Source organism: Leptonotus elevatus, chromosome 1 (genome assembly GCF_054856555.1).
Source record: "Leptonotus elevatus isolate MCC_2025b chromosome 1, RoL_Lele_1.0, whole genome shotgun sequence".
Lineage (NCBI taxonomy): Eukaryota > Metazoa > Chordata > Actinopteri > Syngnathiformes > Syngnathidae > Leptonotus > Leptonotus elevatus.
In genome coordinates, this window is record NC_141239.1 from 24,188,641 (window position 1) to 24,205,947 (window position 17,307).

A 17,307-nucleotide genomic window follows, 5' to 3' on the forward strand; every position below is an offset into this window, starting at 1 on the left:
CTCTCCCCCTTTTTTTGTCCCACTGCACGCACAAAACACGCAAGAGGAGAGGCGGCTCGGCTGCTAGACAAGAAAGAGGAGGAGGAGAGACAATAGCCTGTCTGCAGCGTGGAGTTGAGCGCGGAGTGTCGTCATGGATGTTTAGTTAGGCGAGACGCAAGGACGGCGAGTGTGCAGGTGAAAGCGGTCCGTGGACACATCTGGAAGTTGGCGCGGTGTTTTTCATGTTGCCCACCGAGATACCAGGAGTGTGTTTCACCACAAGGTAAGATATTAAGATACGTGCAACAGGGTGGCACATTTTACTCACTTATTGATTTATTTATTTTACTTGATAATACAACAGAATGTGCACACAATTCTTAGCTAGAAACTAATTCAAAGCCCCTTAAATTGTGCGTTTTTATACGCCTATTATTATAATTAAACACTTATTAATGTTACACTTAAAAAAAAAAATCGGCACTATTTTATTTTATTCCCTGAAATGCTTCTTTTGTAAATTATTTGAGAATTGTGTATTTTCTTTTCATTACACCTGACGGCTATTTTTTCCCTCTCGTTTAGTGTCAACATGCAATTATCGGTGCAACACTAATGTGCCCCTCGTGTATTTTTTTTTTTACCCCACAGCCCCCCAAGCCTCCAGTTAGTCATAAAAGCCAAATCAGATTACGCTTGAATTTCCATAACTCATTTATTTTATTGTATTTTATTGTTTCTTTACATAACGTGGCAATTAAACAGGCAATCATCAGCCAGTATTTAATAATTATGGATTGGAAATAATTGTCTCATGTCAATAATGAGGCAAACATCAAAATGGATGCTCAGTACAATTTGATTACAGGAGGTGGATATTACGGGATGATCATAACGACCATTGTGGCATTAAAGGTAGTGATAGACTTTATTTATTTTATTTATAATTTTGTATCAGTGAGAATAAAGCTGATGCCATTCTGAAGTATATACGAATGACATTTTACGTGTAAAATGTTGTTATATTTATGAGAAGTATTAGGAATATGATTTATATTCCCTCCAGGGAATTAAATAAATAATGCAAGAAAAATGATCGGGGACTATGCAATGAAAACTAATTAAAAAACTAAAAAACATATTTAGTTAGGCGCGAGTGTTTTTTGTTTTTGTTTTTGGGTGTGCTATTAAAAACGTGCACAATTCAATGAGTTATTATTACTTTCCCAATTGAACTTCATGAAGTAAATGATGCATGTAGACACGCCACCTCCCTATTTGTAATGCACGTTTTGCACCATATCGTCATGTGAAGTTTTTACGTTGTACATTTCAATTTCCTCCTCGGAGGATCTAACTTAGAATGTTGCAGCTGCACGTTTACATATTCAAATTTCTTAGGCTCGCCTATCTCATTCAGGCCTACTTTTAATAATGAATTTTATCTGCTGATTTTTTTTAAAGAATATTTGGAACGAAAAACCATTTTGCATGTTTTTCTATTATTTTCTTTTTTTTCTTTTTTCTTTTTGGCACAGCGACCACACAGAGGCAAGGAGAGAAGGCATGAAAACGGAGGAGAGTCAACAGTCGTGTCTGCAGCAGCCTCCATCTTCAACTCCGTTTGTTGGTGAGTGACTGACTCACGCCGACGAGCATCTAAATCAATAAATATTTTTTTTTTATTAAATAAATAAATAAAAAGTATCTACAACTTGTCCAAAAAGGCCTGCAAAAACAACGACAACCTTCCCTTAGTTTGGCTTCGAAGGGCCTTGTTATTCATATGCACTGCTTCTGTAATACTAAAATACCGTGCACGTGCATGTTAGAGCGGAAATTAAAACCAATACCTAATCATAATCATCATCATTTAAGAATTGTATATAGTTTATTGATGGATATTGAATAAACAACACTTGACATATTTTCCAACTATTAGGCCTGTTAACGAAAAACGTTTAAAACGATGCAATCAAAATGAATGTAATCACAAGGAGTGGAGACTTGATGGAAAATATTTGTAGAAAAATGTGCACATGTGTTGTGTGTTTGTGAGTGGGGGTTTCCATTTTTTTTTATATGATTGACCTAATATGAATCCTATTTTCATTGTTAGAATGAAATAAATTGCACACTACCACGTCGCAATTGACGAGTGTTTCTAATGTTTTGCTTAAGTTCGAAAAAAATATATAATCACTACAATGATAATGACAAATCTGTAATATTTTGATCACCTTAGCCACAAGAAGAAGTGCAATTTGTTTTCAATGTATCAAACATTATCATTTTATTTGTTAAATAGAAAAAAGTGCTACTTCTATATCACAAGTGAAGGATGTTTGTAATATTTAGCATTTTGTATTGGCCTATTTTGTGCATAACCAAAATGTTAACCATGATGTGATGCAGTTCAAACTACAACCACAAGCGTGTGTTTTTTTTTTTTTGAGTGGGCATAGCTCGTGCGGGTGTTACTACAGTAATGGCCGTGACTCGTTTAGCCTATGTGAAACTGTACAGGGGTCCTGATTTCATTTACAGTGTTTCTGGTCATGTAATGACGAGTTTTATGTTGACAAGTACGGCGCCTTCCGACGTACGTGAAATTCGTCGCCGGCATATAGGCACGGGGCTCGGTCGTAAACCGATGACCCAATCAAATTCAGATTTATTTTATTTTTATTTTTTGGAAGGGATTTAAAATGATAACAGACTGTTTACATTTGATTGTTTCATATTCATACACACATGTTTTCCCCCTTATAATATGAACTCAAATATAATTTTACTGCTGCTTTGACGTTTCCGTACAACATCATGATCGTATTTTGTCATACTCGGACTGATTCATTGCTTATACCGTCGTATGTCGGGACTGTTGCTGCCTCTATATCCTATATTAAACTAAGTATTTTTGTGTTGGGATTTATTGATTTGTAGCATTGTAACTTTTCTTGGCTCCGGGTGGGCCACGCAGGTCCGGAGTACTCTGGCGGAGGGGGTGAGGTGTGCGCGGGCTGCTCGTCTCCGATCGCCGACCGCTTCCTGCTGCGCGTCAACGAGCGCTCGTGGCACGAGTCGTGCGTCAAGTGCACGGTGTGCATGAGCGCGCTCACGGGGACCTGCTACTGCCGGGACCGACTGCTCTACTGCAAGCCCGACTATGAGAAGTAAGGATCACATCACAAATCGCACATGCAGGGAATGCGCGGAAAGTCATCACTTGGTTTGCATGGTGGGGCAGCGGCGCGGCTTGTGGAGGGCAGTGCAGGGGAAATCCACCCCTGGTGCTCCACTTAACTATCACAACAAATAAGACCTTGAGAGTCATTTGACTGGAGTTTAATTAACTGTGGCTGCCTTCTTTATGTTTATACAATTCGGCTATACAATAATATACAATGAATATAAAAAGTCAACACACCCAGGTGTTTTTTTTTTTACACCAGGATAAATCATTTGAAACCTTTTCCCACTGTAAATTGACCAACAACCTATAAGACACAAATTATATATATTTTTAAATTCCAAAGGGGAAGTAAAATAAACAACTGAGATAACGTGGTTGCACAATTGCACCAATCGCATTCAAACTCATGTTAAATGTGTGACAACACACACCTGCCACTAATTAAAATGCCTCTGATTAACCTTGAATCAATTTCAGATGATCTAGTAAGCTTTTCCTGCCATATATGTTTTGCTTTTCAGAAGGCTTTGTGTTAACATTAACTTATATTTGGAACTGTCCATAAATCCCTGCCACCTTGGCTAAGGCCCAAGTTTAAGCTGAAGAAAAACAGCTCCATAAAACAGCTCGTGAGTTCAAATGGGCTTAGTAAATACAAAATTTTAAGAGGGTGTGCACACTTGTGCAACCACACTATCACAGTTGTTTATTTTAACTTTTCCTCTCCAAAAGATTACAAAAGTGACAAGAAAATACTTGATTTTTTTTTCTTTCTTTCCTGGAGTTCTCATTTCAATCGGACTGGTATTTGAATAGGGGTGTGTAGACTTTTTATATCCATGGTGTATATTTACAATAGTAAAAAACACACATTCAATCCCAGGGGTCTTGTACTCTTGTCTTTTCATCACATGCTGAAGTAAAGACACACACAAAAAAAAAAAAAGTAAACTACAAACAAATAGCATATTATTTAAACAGCAATTGCTTATTTTTGTGCATTTTCAATCAAGATGTGATTCTAAACAGTTTATTCAAATGAATAGAGAAAAATGTTTGACAAGTAGTAATTAACCGACAGTATATTAAAACTGTGTCATACATGATACCTGCATGTATGATCTGCTTTACACAGCAGAGTGTAAAATGAATTTCCCACATGAGGGATTGTAATCAGAAAACAATGAAATCAAAATGAAATTGCATAGAATGGCAGACGTAGTATTCTACACATAAATTTCACTTAAAGAAAACTGATCGTGAATTTAGGTGTGGGGAAAGCCATATAATAAAAACATACATGAAAAATACATTTTTAATTACCCCGGGAAAACATACAGGACTTTGCAGGGATGTTTGTAAACCAAACATCACACGATATTCTACAAACTGTAGCGCAAGCGTCACTTAGAGTGTCAAAAATATAAATTGCATTGCAAGTGTATAATTAAGTCTGAATTATCTGTTATTTTATGCATGGGAACTTAGGTGATGATTTTATTAAGCGTCCACTGGTTTGTTCGCGCTGTCTTTTTTGTTTAGATGGCAGGGAGGAGATGCCATGCATAAATAAACAACTCGTGTAATGCACAATGCAAACACACAATTGTCATTCCAGATGTTCTGCACGGAGTGTTTCTCATTTCCTGGGGTTGCATTTTTGTTAGGTTATGTATACAGTAGTGTGTGTGTGTGTGTGTGTGTGTGTGTGTCTGTGTGTGTGTGTGTGTGTATGTGTTTGTGTGTGTGTGTGCGTGCGTGCATGCTTTTGCGCGTGCGTGCACGCGTGTGTGTGTGTGTTCAGTGTAGTGCATCGCTGCTATCAATGTTTTGAAAAGTGTCAGACGGCATCCAGCAGCTCCCACTGTACCTGACATCTGGAGGAGCGAGCGAGGGCTAGATGAGGCGTAGCGAAAGAGGAGAAAAGGGGAACTGGCTGCTGATGAAAGTGCCATTGTATGACGTTTATCTTGAGGGGAATGAGTGGGAATGGTGCAAGTGTGAGCTTATCAAAAATGACGCTGTTTTTTTTTTTTTTAATTCCTGGGAGTGAAAAAGCGTATTTGTTCCCTTCATGTAATGATTGTAGTCGTAAAGCGAGATTAATAGCCGGAGGCTCATTCACAACACGGTTGATTAAGTCCTCCTGTATGCATTCCATATGGATTGCTGCCTTGTTTTTTTGTTGTTTCTGTGCCAGACTTGGCACTCGGTGCAGCCTGTGACCTTCAGTGGATAAGCAACAATGTCTCCTTGTTTCCCTTGCATGAACGCTCTCCATCAGTGCCTCCCATCTGCGTGTGCCATAGAGGCCAGTATCTGGAGATGATATAGGGAAAAGTTTTATAATGCTTTTATGTGGCACATCAGAAGCACATCGAAGCACAGCTCACGATAGATATATAATACAAGACTGCCATTAAAAATATACAGAAATATGTTTATTACTGTTTTTATAGTTGACATTTGTTTAGTTTCTTCCTGTTCAATTTCAAGCATGAGACTTTTTCACAGAGGCGGCAAATCCAGGTCCAGAAAGTAAAAACCCTGCCACAGTTTGGCTTTCGTCCCTGGTGCTAGCTAGCTAGCTAGCTAGCAGGTAAACGAGCACCATGGGAGATAGCTATAGGGAGATAGCTAACTAGCACGTGAGGCTAAAGGCAAACTGTGGCAGGGTTTTTAATTTCTGGACCTGGATTTGCCACCTCTGCTTTTTCGTATGTCTTGACACACAGACACGTCCATTGGGCGTCGGTGGCTATTTTTTCTCATTTCCAGGAGGCACTACTAAGTGACTTTTGCGGTGTTATAATGGGGAACCTTAATACAGAAATGTTCACCTGCCAACACATGCCATGAAACACATGCCAAAATTGGTGAGTTGACCCAAATTAGGTCAAAAAGGGTTCGACCCAACTTTTTGGGTTATTTAGGTCTATATAACTTTTTGGGTTATTACTATAACCCAAAAAGTATAAACCACAAAACAACCCCTTTTGAACCAATTTGGGTTATTTTTGACCAAACTGTTTTTAGAGCGCAGGCATTAAAGGGATACTTGCCTCACTGAAACATTTTCAGCAGTAAAAAGTTAATATTTTGTGCAGAATTAATTTTGACAACAATCCCCCCCCACACACACACGGCTCACCTGTTTTCCGGGTTTGGTCAGCAAACTGAGCCATGATTGGTCGTTACCTGTTTCCGGAGCACAGGTGATGCCATCTTCAGTCGACAGCAAGTGGCAAATTTAGTTTTTAAAGGTATTCATTTGTCATGAAAAATAATAAAGATATCACATTCATTATAGACAAAATATTTTCTTCTTACTGTTGAAAATGGCTCATTGAGTCAAGTTTCCCTTTAACTGATATCGTTAGCTCAATAGCATAATTGCCCATAATTAATTTTTTAACGTTTTCAAAAAAACAAGAAAAAAGAAGATAACAAATTCAACAAACGAAAAGATTACCAGGATGATTGAGAAACAAAAACACAAGACAAAACAATAAACAATTGTTTTGTTTTGTTATTATTGATCTTGTGATGGTAAGATAAAAAAATGACTTAGGCAATTATGCTAATAGGCTAGCAAAACACAGTATTTGCAGGCCCTGTGGTATTATGACAACAAAAGGATAATCAATACAAGCATTTTCCTTGTGCTATGGAATAACAGGAGGTGTTTATTCTTCTGTTTCTTCATTTATTATGGAAATGAGGGGATTTAGCATCATGAATGAAGCTTTAACTCGAGCCTTCCACCTATATATAATACATATGGTATATTCCCAGCGGGAACACTCACAGTGCATCAGTCTTACAGGCTAACCAGCCACAAACTTTTATATAAAACTCTTTTATTTTGTCATTGATAAAGTTCATAAAACTTTATTGAAACTAGAATGATGCTGGGGCTTTTAAGAGGATAGAGGAGGGCACAAGCCTCTAGTGAACATTTTGGATTAAACTACAGTGGTGCCTTGAGATATGAGTGGAATAGCAATCTATAATATTGTATTAAAAAAACTTGTGCATCATGATTAATTCATTGCAGACCCTTCTGATGTGCACGTCTTGGCCACCGAGAGGCAGTACAACACAATCATGCAGACATAAACAAAGAAGAGTTTCAAAATTACTGTAAGTGACTCAGTATGCTTATGCTGACATTGACTAACCTAAACTAATTTCACCTTTGCTCTATTCCCTGTAAAACTCAAAAGAGTCTGATGAGACTATTTTGCAGTGTAGTGTGATCCCAGCATCATAACAAAAGTGCTGCTTAAGTAAATGGGCCTCGAGACAGCCATTGCCTTCCTCCAGTGTAGGTCAACCGCACGGTTCCCTGCCAAGCTGCGAGGTTTAAAGCCAGCGTTTCCTGGTCAATGATGTTGAGCGCGGACAGAATGAGCCTGCAAGCCCTCCTCGTAAGCTCCATAAAGGCAACCCGGGCCCCGTGGAAAAACAGGTCGCCGGGGGTTGATATTCACCAAAGCTCGGGTTTAATAGCTCACTCTGTGTGGGGTGGAGGCCGCTCACGCTACATCTTAGCCTTATAAACTCACGCAGAGGGAGATCCCACCGGCAGAGTAATGCAATCTGCCTCTTCTGACCACAAAGCTGCACCAAAGTCTACCCAGGACTTCATTCTCTTTTGAGGTAGAAGCAGAGCCGTGCTTTGAATTAAGTGAAGCACACGCATACTGAAAATCAGGCTGTATTTCAGCAGTTTCCTGCTTTTAATCAAAAAGTCAACAAAAGGCCGATTATCAAATGTCGCTGAAAGATTATCCTGAGTGATTATCATATGGTGTGGAAGGAGTTAAGAGTGATGTTTTTCCATTCTGGTCAAAATGAGCAAAAATCAGATGATCGAATCTTCAAAAGATTATCCTGATTCGCTATCCTGTGGGTGTCACGGTGTGGTCACGGAGCGGCGTGGTGTCTGTCGGCGTGTGAAGTGGAGGACCCAAAATGCAGGGAGGCAGGAGAACCACAGCAGGAGTGCGAAACTGCCGTGCTTTATTTTACAGAAAACACTAACCAGGGTACTGGTTAATGCAAACTAAACAACAAACTGAAAAGATACAAAATCAAAATGACAGCTAGAACTCCGGGGGTGACCGTGACAAGCGGCAATGATCCCACGCCGACTGATCACCACCCGGGAATTAAATACACTCACACTAATTGGGTAACTAGCCACACCTGGGGCCAGGCATAAGTGGCTGAGGGCCCGGATTGGTCAACCCGGAAGGGCTGGAACCCACTCAGGACCAATCGGGACCCTCAACCAAAACCAGATCTTCCCAGACATGACAGTGGGATGGGGTATTTTAAGACAGATTTATTCCTCCACAATCTGCTTGGCAATCAGTCGGGACGATAGTCGTAAATTATACATTTGTTCAATATTTATGATGGCAATCCGATCAAAGTAACAAGGAGAAGATTTTGTACCTTAAAGGACAGGAATGGACTTCAAGCTGTCTTCAGACATATTGATAATTGGGCTAAATAATAAATTATTGAATGAAATATTATCTGACCGATTATCCTGAGGTGCGGAGTGTCTTAGGATAAGATCCATCCATCTATCCATTTACTACCGCTTATCCGAGGTTGGGTTGCGGGGGCAGCAGCTTTAGGAGGGAAGCCCAGACTTCCCTCTCCCCAGCCACTTCAACCAGCTCCTCCGGCGGGATCCAAATGTGTTCCCAGGCCAGATGAGAGACATAGTCTCTTCAGCGTGTCCTGGGTCATCCCCGGGGCCTCCCGCCGGTGGGACCTGCCCGGACCACCTCTCCAGGGAGGCGTCCAGGAGGCATCCGAACCAAATGCCCGAGCCTCCTCAATTGGTTCCTCTTAACACGGAGGAGTAGCGGCTCGACACTGAGTCCCTCCCGGATGACAGAGCTTCTCACCCAATCTCTAAGGGAGAGCCCGGACACCCTGCAGAGGAAACTAATTTCGGCCGCTTGTATCCGGGATCTTGTTCTTTTGGTCACGACTCACAGCTCGTGACCATAGGAGAGGGTAGGGACATAGATTGGCCGGTAAATCGAGAGCTTCGCCTTTTGGCTCAGCTCTTTCTTCACCACAACGGACCGATACAGAGTCTGCATCACTGCAGTCACTGCACCGATCCGCCTGTCGATCTCCCGCTCCCTCCTACCCTCACTCGCGAACGAGGCCCCAAGATACTTAAACTTCTCCACTTGGGGCAGGATCTCCTCCGCAACCCGGAGAGGGTTGCGGAGGAGATCCCAACCGCTTCACACTCTGCTGCGAACCGTTCCAGTGAGAGTTGGAAATCACAGCTTAATGAAGCCAACAGCACCACATCATATGCAAAAAGTAGAGATGCAATGTTGAGACCACCAAACCGGACCCCCTCAACGCTTTGGCTGTGCCTCGAAATTCTGTCTATAAAAGCTATGTACAGAATCTGTGACAAAGGGCAGCCTTGACGGAGTCCAATCCTCACTGGGAACGAATTTGACTTACTGCCGGCAATGCAGACCAAACTCTGACATCGGTCGTACAGGGACCGAACAGCCCGTATCAGGGGGCTCGGTACCCTGTACTCCCAAAGCACCCCCCACAGGACTCTCGGAAGGACACAGTCAAACGTCTTCTCCAAATCCACAAAACACATGTAGACCGGTTGGGCGAACTCCCACGCACCCTTGAAGACCTTGCTGAGGGTGTAGAGCTGGTCCACTGTTCCGCGGCCGGGACGAAAACCACACTGCTCCTCCTGAATCCGAGATTCGACTTCCCGACGGACCCTCCTCTCCAGCACCCTGAATAGAGGGAGGCTGAGGAGTGTGATCCCTCTATAGTTGGAGTACACCCTTCGGTCCCCCTTCTTAAAAAGGGGGACCACCACCCCGGTCTGCCAATCCAGGGGCACTGTCCCCAATGTCCATGCGATGTTGTAGAGGCGTGTCAACCACGACTGCCCCACAACAATCAGAACCTTTAGGAACTCCGGGCGGATCTCATCCACCCCTTGAGCTTTCCAACCACCTCAGTGACTTTGTCCCCAAAGATAGGAGAGCCGACCTTGGAGTCCCCAGACTCTGCTTCCTCAAAGGAAGACGTGTCGGTGGAATTGAGGAGGTCTTCGAAGTATTTTCCCCACCGAATTTATTTATCCCTGGAGAGGCTACAGGGTAAAACATTAGGTGATGATTGATGATTTTTTTTCTCCTTAATCTGCATACTTGGGGTCAACAATCGTAACAGTTCAAACTGTTCAATATTTACAATAGCAAATCCTCATGTGTGTGATCACTGAGTTGGCTGGATTGTAAGGTTATTATAGTTAACAAAAACGAACAAAATAACTCAAATTCAAATTGTTTGAGTTATAAGTGTTATATATTGTTGTAGGTATTGTTTTATTGTCTATCTTCAGCGTTATAACAGCACCACATTGATGCAATTCGTTACGCCATCAGGCATTTAGATTGAGACAATGTTTGCGCTTTCAGAACCTTGAAAGTAGAAAAGTGAACAAGTGAAGTCGTTTGTTTGGGTTCAATATGAGAAATATTCTTTCGTCTATCTTCTTCTCAGGCAGTAGTCGGATAGAAGCCACCACCATTTTGCCTCCCGGTAGTCGCTACGTCTCTCCTTCCATCTGCCGCCTCATTTGTCACTGTCTGCTTTGCAATCATATTTCTCCAACCTAAAGCTCATTTCCTTTTCAGTGAGATTGATCGCAGCCATGACACCAAACAGTTTATCTCTTGTTTTCTCTTAATGTCGCCGCCCCCCCTCCTCCTTGTCCTCGTCTACTACTTGCATGCTTTGATGTTCCCTGCAGGGAGTACAATGGGACGTGGGGAGAAGAGGGATGGGTCTGATTGAGAACTACGCTAATTAGCAACAGCTCTCGTGGCTGTCTCGACGACAGGCTCGACACGGACTGCGGGGAAATACTATTAACGCGGTAGCATGTCAACAAGCTCTCGTTACCGTCAGCTAAACTTGGGCTGACTCGTGAAGATCATTAAGATGTCAATGTGAATGTACAATATGATTTTTCAGGGCAATAATGTGAATATCTGCTGTCTGAAGACTAAATGACCTTGCACATGTTAGTTATGTCGTGTCAGTGTGACTAGTGACGGTACTTTGCATCAGTTGTTGACCACTATTGGATTTCTTGTTTATTTAGTCTATATTGAATGATCATTTCTCAGTCTTGTGAATGGAGTAGACCTTGGAAAAGCTCAAAACTCTGTGATACCTTCTCAAGGCTAAAATAGCTCATTTAAAATCTAAAACAGGACTGGACTCCATTTAAACTTAAATTTAATGAAACACTAAATGGTGGGCAGAAGAAAATGGGGCAGCACACTAGCACAGTATGCTAAGTTCTTGCTCTGGCCTTCTTGGCTGGCGACCAAAGTGACCTGGGATAGGCTACAGCACACCGACGACCCAAGTGAGGTCAACTGCTATCTAAAAATGATGGATTGATAGAATTTCAACTTGGTTACGCAAAGAATTGAGTTGACAGTAAATTCTGTAGCGCAAATGCGACAATTTAGTTTTAGAGTAATATGAACACTTGGAAGAGAGTAAAATAATTTAAACATTTAAATAAAAGTCACACAAGGGTTGAGGAACAAACTCACGACCTTCAGCTTGGGAGACTGCCACACTATTACCTGAGCAATGCCCCTCCTACTGTTTGCTTCTGTGATCTAAGAGGAGGCCAAAAATATCATTTTTGGTCGTGGAGTTATGAAGATTCCAGCGGACACGAGCGATATATTAATACACAGGAGGAGCTGGGTAGCTCAGGGACTAGATCGGCTGTCTCCCAAGCTGATGGTCGTGAATTTGTTCCTCAACCCTTGAGTAACTTATGTTTATTTGTTTTTTGATTCTTTATCTGACTCTCTTCCAAGTGTAAATATTACTATAAAAATGAGTCTTTTTTTTCTAAATAGAGTCAAATTTATTCTACAGAAGTTACTGTGTACTGTGCCACAATCACAAATACATTTACAACTTTCACATTTAGTGATGCCACAGTATAACTACCATTTTTTATTTACTGCAGATCAGTGGTCATCCAAATGGTGCCACATGCGTAGTCCGGTGGCTGCTCTAAAAATAGCTCACTGGTGATGGGATATTGTGATTTCCCAAAGGAATGTTACACAAGTGATCCTTTGAATATGTAACAGTCTAAAATCATGAACATGGTCAGTGTCTTCACATACATGAATATGATTAATTATTAATATTAAATATAATTACTGGCAAAATTGTTGTTTCAGAAGTGTGTATCGTACTGGTAGCCCTTCATACTTTGTAGTACTCCGTTTCCAAAAGGTTGGTGAGCCGCGCTGAAGTTCTTTTTCCTAGTTTGTTTACTAGAACACAAAAAAGTTTGAAAAATATGTATAGTGTAAATAAAGTGTCAAGTATTTAGTTTGATCTACATATTTAGTTTCTATTTGGTTAACAATAAAACATCAGGAAACAACTTTTATAGGCTAAAATGGCAGTTATTGTACAGCATCATCTAAAAATAATAATAATTGCTTCTTCTTCTTCTTCTTCTTTTTCTTCTTCTTCTTCTAGCCTGATTTTTAACCACAAGTGCTTTAACTCATTAGCATGGGTTGTTAGTACCCAATATTAGATCAAAATCGTGCCCCAACGTGCTGGGTCAACTCATCAAATTACCCCGATGTTTGATTGGCCCCTTGTTTTGAACCCAGCGCTGGGTTAGCAATTTCACCCAATTTGGGTAACCTTTAACCCAGCAGTTTTAAGAGTGCAAGACCTGCAGTAGATGATAGGTGAAGTTGAGTCCTAAATATGGCAGCGACATGCTGTTGTGAAGTTTTTACAGTATTATGAAAGGCCAACTGTCACTTGATGGAGCGAGCACGATGGAGAGCGTGAAGAAGACAAGGTGGATTGGGTTTTTTTTGGGGGGGGGGGGAGGTAGCCTCATCTGTGAGGTTGCGATATTGCCATCAATTTTTGCATATTATGAGACCCCATCATCTTTCACCCCAACACCCCCACCCCCCCACACACAACAGTTTTATAACAGACAGCTAATAAATGTTTCATGGCAGAACAAGCTGCTCGCCTCGCCTTTATTAAATCTGAGATAATAAAAGCAGAGAGGAAGAGGAGGAAGAGTGTGAGAGAGAATAGAGGAGGCGGGGGAACGGCGTAGACACTTTCCACCGAATCGCTGCATCTCCTGTTTCTGGGGCAACGGGTCCCGCTGTCCCCCGTCACCGCCATCCCAGCACCCCCACTCCCTTGCCCTGCTGCTTCCCGCTCCGCCTGAGACAGACAGGAAATGAGAAGCGGGCAGACAGGATATTGCGTTCTGGTGGCCTGGGGATTAACTGTTTTATCTAAACTAACACGCACACGCACACACAGCCACACGCACACACATGTGGGCTAGGTCCTCGCGCATTGCATTAATTTTTGGTAGCATCAGGTGAAAATCAAACATAATCCTGAGAGAAATGACAATACAAGCTGGGTTTTCATCGTCGGCGCTTTGCACTGGAACGTCACGCTTTTACTTCAATATGCTTGATATAAACTCTGTGCAACATTAAACATATGCAGTGGTGCCTTCAAGTGACTTCATGACGGCTGTGGGGGGGAGACTGATGGAAAAATAAAGACCAATAAAATATTGGACACTTCTTTTGGTAGAATGACTATTTCCCATGTTTTGCAAATAAATACAATATTTTGGAAAAAGGGAGTTATTGGTAGTTTATGGAATAAAATGAAAATGGTCATTTTATTCAAACATACAGTGGTACCTCTGAGTTTGAACATAATTTGTTCCTGCAAAGTGTTCAAAGTCTGAATTGTTCAACCTCTGAAACATTTTTTCCCATAGGAAATAATGTAAATGCAATTAATCCGTTCCCAAGCTCCAAAAACAGAAAATTCCTATTTTAATTTCTATTGATGTTTTTGACATTTACACCCTGTACAGTATTTAAACAATTTAAAAAAACGTACCTTTTTTATTGTGGTGTGATGGCATCAGTGGATGATAAATGCTATGTTAATGCTAGCTTTAGTTCAGTGCTGAGTTTATGTATTTTACATTGGGCATATTGTTAGCTTACTAAGCGGTCCTTGCGTGCGTTGTTTAACGTCAGGCACCTTGTTTAACAGCTAAGGGGGGTCCTCGTGCCAGTATTTACAGAAGTAGTCACGGTAGTTACAACGGCGCGATAATCTCCTTCCTAATTCCACTGTGGTTCGTAGCACTGTATGTTTTTCTTTGCTGCCACTGGCACTGTTGTCTTTCTTTGGGCCCATGGTGAAGAAAATTGTTGTTGAAAAATCTAAATGCATTCGCGAGTATGGAGCACCTGCGGGAGTTTTTACGATCTGACAGGAAATGAGCAACGCATCATCTCAACTACCGCAACGTGAGCTTTCGGCATTGCTCTGCTTCATTCGGCTACCCTTTTTCAAAGTACGTTCTGCTTAGCTAGCTTGGGTGTTCGAACTCCGAAAATGAGTTCAAACTCCAAGGCATTTTTTACTCCGATTTTTTGTTTGAAGTCCGAATTGTACGAGTTCTGAGAAGTTCAAACTCTGAGGTTCCACTGTACTTTTACATGGGAAAACAGACAAACTCATAATTTTGCCATTCTCTTACATTTTTTCAGCTCTGCATATTATCACGATATTTTGCTAGCTAAACATATTAACATTGTAAATATAACACAATAAAACACGTACGTAGAACTTTTGCAGAAGAAAATATAATTTAAAAAAAAACGATTTAACCATGGGAAAACATTTTAGAAAAAAATTAATAATAATTTATATATATATATATATATATATATATATATATATATATATATATATATATATATATATATATATATATATATATATATGTTTTGTAATGCTCTACAATATTTCTGGGGTGGACTTAGTGTTGTATATAAAGAGATGGCTTGAGAGATGTAAGTTTGCGTTATCAGGGCAGTAAAGATTGCATTTGTTTATTTTTTTAACTCATTTCGGAAACTTTCATTCAAGCAAGAGGACTGTTTACCATGTTAGTTTATCAGCGTACGCCACGGTGCCCAAACAACAGCATCTGGCCTTGTTTTATGGATGTTTGGGCCTCAGCACCTTATCTGCTTTTCCACAAACTGAGCATTGCTGCTTATGTGACTGTGCATATAGTGTTTTCTGTGTATGTGTGTGTGTGTGTGTGTGCGTGCGTGTGCGTGTGTGTGAGTGAGTGAGTGAGTGAGAGGTGGCAGGGGTAGCAAGTATCGTGGGGAATGCTGGGAGATTTTAATAACACAGAAGCAGTGCAGGGAGATTTAATAAACGGAGATGATGTGATTACTGAACCTTGGCTCTCAGCCATTTTGCTTCACAGCGCAATATCCGCTCAACGTGCGCTCACACACACACAAACACACACACACACACACACACACACACACACACACACGCAGACACGCGCATAAGAAAATGGATACCAAAGTGACTTAAAAGTACAACAGTTGCATATCGTTTGTCATTTTCTGGGATTTCTCAAATGATGGTCAATTCTAGTACGGCAGCCGTACTACAAGCATACATCTTGAGATATATATCATCATTCTGAAAGACAACACTGGGACATATACATATTTATGAAATGATTGCATGGTAATAGGCCAGATATTGTTGCACTCAAGACCTGTCTTTGGATTGTGTTATCGTGATTGTATTGTGTGAAATACAGCCATGTACCAGGCAATGCGAAGGCCCTCTTGGAATTTATTTATTTATCGGCGACAAATGAATCACCTTTTTGGGGGGCAAACAAATATATATTGTTGTTGTTGTTTTGTTTGCACATCTGTACCGATGAAAATGTATGTATACCGCTATTGATAGCCTAAATTAGGGGCGGCCAAGTTCGGTCCTCGAGAGCCACTACCCAACCTGTTTTTCATGTTTCTCTCCACTAACACACCTGATTCATGATCAGGATCGTTATCAGGATTCTGCAAAGCTTGCTGATGAAGGAGGGAGACATGGAAAACAGGCTGGATAGTGGCTCTGAAGGACCGAACTTGGACTCCCCTGGCCTAAATCTATACTTGGACACGTTAAAATAGTTAGCCAATACAAGCCTGTCGTACAACATGCTTTACTCCCCGAGTGCTGTGTAAAGTTTGGCAGATAAAAACAATCAACAAGTACTTTCTGTAGGCAGTTTTTGAACACATCAGTTGTAGTTTACCTAAAAACTAAACCCAATTACAGTACTCGGATTATACATTTAACCAAACACATATTTTGTCTAAGCTTTGTCTCGACTGACTTGATGTTAGCATGTATCCTAGAAAGATGGGTGTCATGAAATTATCAAACTTTTTTGCCTATGCTGTCCTTTGTGGGTCATGCCGTCAAAGTTTGACAAATATTCAGAAGATTTGCCATGAAAAAGGCGTTGCAAGGACCAGTTTTTCACTGCATACAAAGTGGAGGAAATAAGTACTTGATCCCCTGCTGATTTTAAATGTTTTCGTACAAAAAAATAAATGAAGAGTCTCAGAAATACTGATGTAACCAGGTGGTTAGATTGGGCGTTAGTTTTTCCCAACTGTCCCTAAATGCATCAGCCCCGTCTTACCCGTCCCACTCTGCCTGCCGACTAATTAAGTTAACGTGAAACACCGGTGCACGCCAAGCAGTCGTCAGTTGCTGAGCGTTGCTGAGCGTTGCTGAGCTTTGCTGAGCTTTGCTGAGAGTCGCGGCCTGTGTCCAAATTCACAATGCTGAGCCTCCAAAGGCCAAATTTGTCGGCTACATGACGTCACTCCCGACGTGCCTCGACAGCACGCACAGACTTACATATGAATGGATTGTCAATACTGCTTGTCGGTAGCATATTGACTGACAATCCATTCATGTGTAAATCAGTCTTTTTTTTTCTTTTTTCTTCACACTTCAACATCCAATTCAAACTGAGCACATAGACGGTGCTGTCAAACAAGACACAAGAAAAACAAAACACTCAAAACAAAACACACACACACACACACAAAAAGGTCTAATCGGACAGTAAACTTTTTAAG

The 17,307-nt window shown here is 41.1% G+C and overlaps 1 protein-coding gene across 1 annotated transcript in view; it reads left to right on the forward strand.

The window, feature by feature from the left end:
• Window positions 1-46: 46 nt before the first annotated feature.
• lmx1al (LIM homeobox transcription factor 1, alpha-like) overlaps window positions 47-17,307 on the forward strand; it is a 28,775-nt gene continuing 11,514 nt past the window's right edge. The window contains exons 1-3 of the mRNA XM_086086270.1: window positions 47-265; window positions 1,521-1,612; window positions 2,966-3,158. Of these exons, the coding sequence (XP_085942396.1) occupies window positions 225-265; window positions 1,521-1,612; window positions 2,966-3,158 (326 nt within the window). The 5' untranslated portion in view covers window positions 47-224. The remainder of the gene's footprint in view (window positions 266-1,520; window positions 1,613-2,965; window positions 3,159-17,307) is intronic.